Genomic DNA, 9,873 nt, shown 5'->3' with positions numbered 1-9,873 from the left:
GAGGGAAACAATCTGGAACAGTAACAAACACAACTGTAGCAAATCAATATAAAGCCCAGTGGAAATAGATGAGGATTCAAACAAAGCAACAACTCACATTGTCATCTGAAATTTAACATCTTTCTCATTCTGTTTTTTCAGTAGGCATATTCCAACACAACAGTAACCTTATGTATTTTTTTCAGTGAGTGACCCGTTACATGGGGGGGGGGTTGGTTGTAGTGTGAATTCAGCTGTGACTGAAGTTGTTCCAGCTCTGGCCTATAAAAGTTTAGTAACTGATTTGACAAATCTGAACTAATGGCTTTAGTTCCAGTTAAAGGAGGAAGCTGTAAATGTCATTCACATTATTATGCTGAATTGTACATATAAGTGATTCGTGTATTATTTTGTACTCTTAATAGTACATGGTTAGACAGATTAGACCGAAAAACCTACAACCTTTGAAGGAAGTTGGAACATTGGGGATGATGGAATAAACATAAACAACATATTTACCATGGACATGTTGCCTTTCTCACTCATAACAACCAGTCCAATGCTGCTGGATTCTCTCCTTATCTCTTGGGAATACTTACCTTAGAACCTCGACCATGAATGGGGAACCAGTAGCCCTCCAGATGCTGCTGGACGACAACTCCTACCATCCCTGATCATTGGCTATGCTGGATGGGGCTGATGGGAGTTGGAATCCAACAACATCTAAAGAGCCACAGGTTCTCCACCCCTGGCTGTGGCATTGCGAGGCAGCTTAACTGTGCCCTGCCTGGCTCCTGCAGTCCTAGTCACCAGAGATCCAGACTGTCAGGAAAACCTACCGTTTAAGAAAACAATTATGTAAATACCCTTAGATCAAAAGTTATTAAAAATAGGTTTCAACCTCAAGAGCAACAGTGACTGACGGAGCACTACAGCATGGGGGAAAGAACCCTGCAGTGGACAGAAATGCTGTCTTCTTCCTCTTCCTCCACCAGGATGTTTATCTTCACTGTCTGCTCTAGATTTGCAGACTTGAAGCAGCAGGCCTCCATCCTGCCTGCTGTTTCCCAGCTTTGGAAGGGGACACAGAAGCTAGAATAAATGCAACAGTGTATGAAAGTTCTCTCACATATTATTTTTGTGTATTTATACATTATTTTGATTGGGGCCACTTGAAGATCACTTCATCACTTTTTAAGTACAAACTCTTATCCTGAACCAGTAACCAGATTTTGGGGGATATGGAGAGAGCAGTTTTATTCTAAATCGGGTTCAATGGGGACTTTCCAGTATTGATTCACATTCTGGGAAAATAGCGCAAGCCTAATCATGTCTACTCAGAAGTAAGTCCTACTGAATTCACTGGGTCTTACTCCCAGGTAAGTAGGGTTAAGACTGCAGCCTAAATTTAGTAGTTTTCAGTGCAAAGTTCTAGCATATCAGAATGGGTTCTTGTACTGTTTCTCCTTTCATATGCCCAACTGCAACCTTCCTATGTGAAAATGGCTAGTGGTATTTGTAAGCCTGGCTCTTTGAAGATTCAAAATTGCAATGGCTTTCTTATGCATATTTTCCCCATATGTCTTTCTGCCCAATAAAATATTTCTCCTCAGCCCCTTATTACACAGTCGCTCTTTGCCCAGCCTTACCCTGTATCTGTTGCATGGATTTTAATGCTAAAGCAAGGCTTCAGTTACTTGTAGGCAGATGCACAAACATGAAATTATTAACATTGTGAAATTTATTGAAGATATATATACACATAGTTAAAAAACTGCCCTATCTACAATATGGTCACTTTCAGATAAGGCAATGAAAATGTAGGGAAGAAGACCAGCTTTAGAGACACCCCCTGAAATGCAAATCAACTAACTTTCTAGCAGACAACACTTTCGTCCGTTATAGTGGTTCATAAGTCTACAATTCTACTTGGGGGTTCATTCTAGCAATGGGGGGAAAACAGAAAGGACTATTTCAAATGATTCAAATTGTGCTCATCCCTTTTTTGTGACTCCTTTCTCTTTTGCCCAGTCTGTGTGACAATGCTGTTCCATTCAGGATTGTAATGGTTTTGTTTGTGAGGGAGCTAACAGTGGCCTGTTGAAGTCTTATCAGTTTATTGTTGGTGCAGGTACTACTTAAGATCCATGAAACGAATGTCCATGATGAGCAGAAAGTTCTTGGGCAATGGGCGAGGTGCTGGTGAAAGCACTGTGAAGACCTGGCGTTCCAGATCCACTCCTGTGACTACAATGAAACCAGCCACACTAGTCTCAGAGATGTTCTCATCAGTACCATCAGCAGTACTAACACTTAACAGGTGGTGTACCATGTCACGACCAGGTGTGACTGGTACCAGCTTAAGCTGGTTGTCTTCCTGCGACATGCCCAGAGGCAGACACGAATCAGGGATGGTGGGAGCTCCCACTTTGTATATCTTGACATCAGAGAACTTGACATCAAATGCATGCGGGTAGAAGCACCCTCGGAAGCCATAGAAGTATTCACGAATGCGGTCATCACGAAACTCCCTCCGGAAGTCCTTGGAGCGCTCCACCACTCCACCTGACTTAGGGAGCAGTACTGTCCGAACAAAGTGAGGTAAGTCCCGCTTCAATTCATTGTAGAGGCGCTCCTGGTCCAGTACTACCACAACATCAACTTCAAAGGCAGAGGCAGCATGTACAAGTGCCTGGTACCCAGATCCCTTCACCCAACCACAGGTATTGATGACACAGCCACTGACTGAAGCCCGGCGGTTCACCTCACAGCGCTGGTTAAATACATCAGCCAAGCGAGATGTGATCTGCAGAAAGGAAGCAGCAGCAGCAGAAATATAACAGGAAACCACATAAAACTCACGGGTGAAAAAGACCTATGACATGAAGTTAACTGACCTCTTTTAGAAGATTCTGTCCTTTGAGGTCTCAAGACTGTTTACAGATACTGGAGTCTTACTTTAGTAGCCCTCCCCCTTTTTAAGGGTGAATCTGTATTACCCTTCCATAAACATATGAAGCTGCCTTATATTAAGCCAAACTATTTGTCCAATTAGCCCATCATTGTCTTCTCTGACTGGCAGCAGTTCTCCAAGGCCTCAGGCAAAAGACTTTCCCAAGCCTACTTGAGAGTTTTAACTAAAGATGCCAGAGAATGAAGCACAGCCAGCCTGCCCAAACCTGATGCCCTCCAGATGTTGTTGGACTACAAGTCCCATCATCCCCTAGCCAGCGAGGCCAATTGTCAGGGATTATGGGAGTGAAATTGAAAACACCTGGATGACATCAGGTTGGGAAAGCATTAAGTCCCTCTTCTCTTTTAAAAGATATTTTTATTGTTTTTCAGAAATATAATATAACATTCTGAAGGTAATAGTAGCATTAGTCTGGGAACAGTATATCCCCCACCCTCCCCATGATCCATGCAAAGCATAATCTTGTATATATGAATATATATAGCATTATTAAAATAAGTAGATCTTGGATATAATTAAGCATACCAAATTTGTGCATAATCTGATGGTGGTCTTGGTTATTTTCCTTTGTGTTTACATACATAATAAAATCATACCATAATGTAATAAAGAAGTCCTCCTTTGTTCTCCCATTTAGTACTCTTAACTGACATGCCAATTTTTCCATAAATGCTAGGAAGCACACCTTATGGTACCAGTATTCCAGTGTTGCACCCTTCATATCTTTCCCATGTTAGCAATTGTGAGGTGGGCTACCATCAGTAGATGACCAACTAAAACTTTGTAAGTAACTTCTTTATTTGGGTTCAAAAAATGATTCAGAAGTGCTAATTGAGGAGTCCTGACCACGGACTGTTTTATAATCCTTTGAATTTCATCATCCTTCTCCCTCTTCTAAAGAGTTAGCACAACAATCTGATATATGGGTAGAAATATATCCCTAGAAGCCTCTTACCTAGACACTTTAAAATAGCTGCTGCCATCAGTGGAGGAGTTAGGTAATTTCAGACCTTGGACATAATGGTCTTATTGCAGGGGAGGGGGCTCTTTTGATGGCAAATGTGAACACTTACTTCAGAATCGGATAAGCCAGTCCAGCTTCATGTAGGGGCCTTTCTGATCATTCTCCTGAGTGCAAGGGACTTCTGCCCTTGGCTGCCACTGAGAATCTAAAATCCCTTTTCACCTCTATATAAGAATTTGACGTATTTTTCCATTCCTGTCTGATGCCTCTTTGTGAAACCCAGATTCAAGTCCCCACCTAGATATGAAGCTCAGTGGGTAGCCTTGGGTAGGTCATTGTCATTCAACTTGACCTACCATACATGTTTCTTTTGGGAGGAAGGGCAGTATATACATGTAAACAATTATGATGATGGGCCACTGAGGCTGCAAATCTAATAACACTCATTAGGATAGGGATATAGAACCAATGGCCCTCCAAATGCTGCTGGCTGTAACTTCTATCAGTTGCAGATTGCATGGCCAATGGACAGTGACAATGGGAGTTGTAGTCCCACTTCTGTATTAGAATGTAAGCCCCACTGAACGCAGTGGGACTTATTTCCAAATAAAGGATTATACTGTGAGTTGCTCAAATGCTGCTCTTCGCTCGTTGGAAAAAGGAGGGTAGGATGCAAATATAACAAATGTAAAGTAGATTGGTTAGACTTGGCAAGTATTAAGAAAAAAATCAAAGTAGAAAATTAGCACACTTTAGAAACCTTTGGTTGCCAAAGAACTTTCTTCAGTATTGATAGAGTTGATACAAAATGAGTGTGACTACAGAAGCATCACTCATGAAACACGGAGCCATTAGGCTTGAGTCTAAGCTGAAATAAGCTCAGTGACCAAATTTAATTTAACATCATGATTGATCAGTAAACTATTCCTAACAGGGATTCACTGAGTTTGTGAAAGGCAATGCCCTGCTATTTAAAAAGAGTAGTTTCCAGCAGCATATTTATATTTAACACAGATGTTGTCATCAATAACATTTTCTTTAACAATGATTTATCAGAGTAGTTTTTAAAGATTTCCCTTCATTGGAGACATGTCTGTTATCCAAGTGAAAAAATAAGTTCATCAGCATATTTCATTTATTCTCTTTTTATAAAAAAATAAGGATCTGAAGAGTTATTAGTGAAATAATGTGCAAGATCACTAACAGCCCAGTCCTATAAAGAGTTACAGGTGCCTATGCATTCAAATAAATGAGCTTAAGCAGCCCTAGATCTGTATACTCTTGGTCTCCAAGTTAATCACTGTTTGTAAATATCTGCATGCTAAACCAGATTAACAGGACTAGCGATAAAAAATATTGATTAGGGAACAACAACCTGAAAACCTTGGCCTTGCACAGGTGTAATCTTTCAGATGTGAATGATGCCAGAGATCCTGGGATAACAACAGTTTTACACCCTTCATGACCATAATTAATGGTTATCTAAAAGGTTTCTGTTCATCAGCCTAAGCTATTCAAGAACGGCAAGTGTCTTATTGGTGCCTATTCTCTCCCACGTGATGTAAGTTTGAATGTGTAAACAAATCCTCAGTGTAAGTTCCCCACTTTTTAGGAACATGCCATTCTGATTCTGCCCAAAGATCCATTTAAGCTGTCTCCTATAGTAGCCAACCATGTCCCAAGGGATCTCAAAAGCAGAGCTAAACAGTGATAGTTATCTCCTGTTTGTCCCCAGCATGAGATATTCAGAGAAGACCAAGGAGATTCTATTTCTATCACCCCTATTCTCCATTTGATGCTGATATGAAAAGCTATCCTATCACAGCACAGTGGAATTAGTATTCATGCATCACCTATTATTTCAAAAATGTTGCTTACCTTGTTATAAAGTTTGATGTTAGTGCCAGGTGTCGTGGACCCAAAGTGATAGACTAGAGGGGCCTGAACTGAGAATCCTTCTTCAACATCTGCAGGTCGCTCAATATACAGTGCCCCCATGGTGCCTGGGATTGAGATTGAGCCCTGGCCTACATCCAGTTCCACAAAAGTGGGTCGGCGCCCTAAGCGCACAGCATAATTCAGCAGCAGGCGACAGACAGTTGACTTCCCTACATCTGTGGGGCCCACCACCATGACTCGAGGTCCCCGTTCATCCTCACGCTCAGCCTGCCACCGCATCTGCTCCAGGGCTGTATGGGTGTTGAGGTACAGCAGCATGGGGGTATCTTTGGAGACATAAGCTACTTCAGTCCGACCAGTCAACTGCACTGAGCAGCCATGCCAGGTGAAGACAGCCACTTTAGCACCAGCATCAAAGGTGAATTTCTTGTTGCGTGTCAATTCAGTTCCAAAGATCTCAGCCATGCCTGTCAGAAGCTCTAGTTGGACAATTTGTGAGGCTTCAACCTCAAAGCGGAGCTCAGTCTCCCGCTCCAGCTCAAACTTGGCCACCAGTTTCTTTTCATCCCCAGCTTCCTCTACCATTTTGATTCCTTTGCAACTGCTATGGATACAAAACAAAATTAATTTAATTAACTCATATTTTAAAAATAAAACATCCACACATTAGAAAGCATGCAAAAGTACTGAGGTTTCTTTCCTCTCCTGATGTCCCATTTTATATACAGCATTATGTTTGACAAAATTATATCTGCCTTCCCCACAAAATTAAATATGAATTCTTCAATGGATGGACAGGTCTTGCTTTAATGTTTATGCTCTAAGTTAAACAAGTTTAGGGTTAGAGAGGACTTGCTATGATGTGTGTGATTATGTCATCTGCATAGGCTTAGTTAGCTGTTCCTTGAATTGTAAAGACCACATTTGCACAATCAACTTAATCAGCCAAGAAATTTATAACTTTCATACGCCTGCACACATTCTCTTTGCAATACCCTTTGCGTGAATGAACAAACAAGCTAGGAAGCTGCAGTTAAGCACAGCTTCCCTTTACATACGAACCAGAATCTGGAAGCCAACTTTAAACCATGGTTTCATATTCTGGCTTCTATAACCATAGTTTCCTGATTAAGATATAATTGGAACCTATGATGAACTATAACTTTTGACTTGTTTTGCCGCATGTAAAAACAAAGGAGCTGCCTGCAGGTGCTTGAAGCTTCTCAATTTAAACTGAGATTTCATCATACAAACACAGCACAGCAGAGAATTACATTCAACATAGCACTACACAGATTGTTCTGTCAGCACAAGGATTTCTCCTTGGGCAGTCTCTCCCTCTTCTCCCCCCGTACCCCGCTAAATTTGTTCTGGGGGTTCCCTCAACTCTCCAGAGCAGATTTGGAGACAGTGCTGAGAACACTGGGGGAGGATGAGGCAGGAAATCCTGTTGCACTAGCCCTTGCACAGGTAACTTTTTAGTTTAATACTGTTCAATAACTTTATTTGTTCCCCTTCTTCTCTTCTGGTACACCATAAAATGGATAATGTGCATCTAAAAGTGGCTGTATGAGCTGACTGTGAATGTGTGTCTAGAGGCTCCCACCTCAGAACAAGACAGTTAAGAATGTGCTTGATTTAGGCCCCTAGTCAGCAACTAGTTTTACTAGAAGGGTGACATTTTGAAGAGGGTGGAGGTTAGCAGGCCAGTCCTCATCCCCAGTGAACTACCAGCAAGTCTCATGTTGTATCCCACAACTTTTTTACAACCTTAACTTCAACTACTGAGTTGAGAGGATACAAAGAGGAGACAAATCCAGGGGCTGAAAGTTGCTAATCTGTAATTTACATCCATGCAGTAGCATGGTTTTGTTTCTGTAGGAGCAAAACCATTCCAGATTTAATCACCAGTTAGAATATATTTTTCGAATACAGGATTAGAGTGTACTATCCGTATGTCGTTGGCACTGGGTAATAAACTCTTTTCCCAATGGAGCTCCAATCCCCTCATCAGGTGTTCAGAACCCCGCTGTTATCCTGGCGTTTCAGTGACTGCCAAACAACATATAGGAAAGGAGACGAAGGCAGGGCGCCTGGTAAGACGTTCCCCGGCGAAGAGAACAAGGAGCAATTCTGCTCCTGCCTTCGCGAAGGCTGCGCGTCTCCATGGGAACGGAGCCAGGGTCTTCAGAAGTTTAAGAAAGTCACTCACCTACTGAATACACAAGGCTACAACCACACAAGTCCCGGATCGGGCCAGTCAACCGAACTGCCGGTTGCCCCGGAAGTGAAGGATGAGATGATTGTATGATGTGTGTATTCTTCCTCCTTCAATGACTTGATGGGAATTGTAGTTCACTGTGTATGCAAATCACGGGACTAGGGGAAATGGTTGCTTTTCGCGCGGCCTGCTGGGATATGTAGTTTTTTGCCTCATTTTTAACACTTCGTCGTTCAGCTGCCCAAATACAAACACGAGAATATGCACGTTTCCTGCTCCATAGCGTAGGGTTATATCTTTCCTATCACCTCAGATCAAAATATCCGAACCTTCAAGATGTCTGTTTCGGTACTTCGAACCATTTATCCATCAAAATCAACGTTTTCCCCAATATGCCAAAAGCCTGGATAGCCACATATCAGAGCTGCTGCAGTAGTGGGTTTCCTGCATTGTCAAGGTGATTGGAGAGAATGACCTTTGAGGTCTCTTCCAACTCTATGATTCTAGACAAAGGTTAGAAGACCTGCACCGATTTTTATCTGATGGGAATTTGGGAAGCAAGGACAATTGCCATGGCATCCAGGAGTAGCCAGATTCCAGGACAGGGATGTGAATCCATTAAGATCATTTTCATTCTAAAAAGCAACAAAAAGTCTTGTGGAACTTAAAGCTTAACAAATGTATCATGGCATAAGATCACTTCATCAGATGCACTTCATCATGGTGTTCGATTACTTGATGACAAATTCAAGAGGGGTACCTGCTATACTAAACACACGTACACACAAACAAACACAAAAGATTTATTATGGCATAAGCTTTCCTGAGCAACAGACTACAAAAGCTTATGGCACAAAACCTTTAGGTTTCTCCGACATTTTGTTTGCATTTGGTTATTTGGAAAAATATACTTATGCATATGTGCCACATTGAAGCCAGTAACCAAGCCTTCCCAAAATAGTCCATTTCATTTTGGCTGTTTTTAATTTTTATTGGTTTTTATGTTTTAATATATTTTTAAATCTGTATTATGATTTATATTTTATTTCTGTACACTACTTGGGTATTAATTGAATGTACAGCAATTTATAAAGTCTGAAATAACAAGAACATAATTTCTACACCATATACGTGAAAGCTTCCAACTCATCACGTCTATACAGTTCTCCCTGCATAAAACATGTTATCGCTGGATTGACACTTACGGGATACACCAACTAACTGTTTATATTTTAAGGGTACAGCTGATGAACTGTCAAGTTTACTACTCAGCCTAGACTTTACCTGCTGTTTGCTACTCTACACTGAGTCAGCACAATAGTTGTGGAGCACAAACACCAAAAACAGCTCTCCAGTCATACCTTTCCTTCCCTCCAGCATTACTGAGTAGCTGACTACGCTTTACAGGTTGAGCAGCAGCATAGAGGCAATGAAATTGCAAGGATATATTACAGCAGAATCTTATATATGTCTGTGCAGAAATCCAATTGAATTCAATGGAGCTTACTCCTAGGCAAGTGGGTATAGCATTACTATCTAAGGCTGCAATCCAATACATGTTTATTCAGAAGTAAGCTGAATTGGGTTCAATGGGATTTACTCCCAGGTAAATGTATATAGGATTGCCTTGCTACCCTCACTAAGCCAACCTAAAAGCTGTTTTCTGTCTTTTCATTTACATCATTAAAAATGTCTGTTCTAAATGGAAAACAAAATGTTCATAACATTATTTTAGTAAGTACAACTATGTCTTAATAGCTCTTGGAGATCATGTTGCTCCATCTTCAGGCTGCAGTTAGGGAAGTCCTTCTCACCACCACCTAGTGCAGCCTTTCC

At 41.3% G+C, this 9,873-nt stretch overlaps 1 protein-coding gene across 2 annotated transcripts; it reads right to left on the bottom strand.

Moving 5' to 3' along the window:
* Positions 1-1,702: 1,702 nt before the first annotated feature.
* CLP1 (cleavage factor polyribonucleotide kinase subunit 1) lies at positions 1,703-8,165 on the bottom strand. 2 transcript variants are annotated; one of them, XM_061609661.1, is made up of 3 exons: positions 8,029-8,165; positions 5,796-6,420; positions 1,703-2,785 (listed from the first exon to the last, which is right to left on the bottom strand). In XM_061609661.1, the coding sequence occupies exons 2-3, from the start codon at positions 6,399-6,401 to the stop codon at positions 2,114-2,116; spliced, it is 1,278 nt and encodes a 425-aa protein (XP_061465645.1). In that variant the 5' UTR covers positions 6,402-6,420; positions 8,029-8,165; the 3' UTR covers positions 1,703-2,113. The 2 variants fall into 2 exon arrangements, with proteins under 2 accessions (XP_061465645.1, XP_061465646.1); XM_061609662.1 differs by lacking the exon at positions 8,029-8,165 and adding an exon at positions 7,750-7,799.
* Between the last annotated feature and the right edge of the window lie 1,708 nt (positions 8,166-9,873).

The sequence above is a fragment of the Rhineura floridana genome, chromosome 2, assembly GCF_030035675.1.
Source record: "Rhineura floridana isolate rRhiFlo1 chromosome 2, rRhiFlo1.hap2, whole genome shotgun sequence".
In the NCBI taxonomy this organism is placed as follows: domain Eukaryota; kingdom Metazoa; phylum Chordata; class Lepidosauria; order Squamata; family Rhineuridae; genus Rhineura; species Rhineura floridana.
This window is presented reverse-complemented; position numbering and strand designations above follow the sequence as displayed.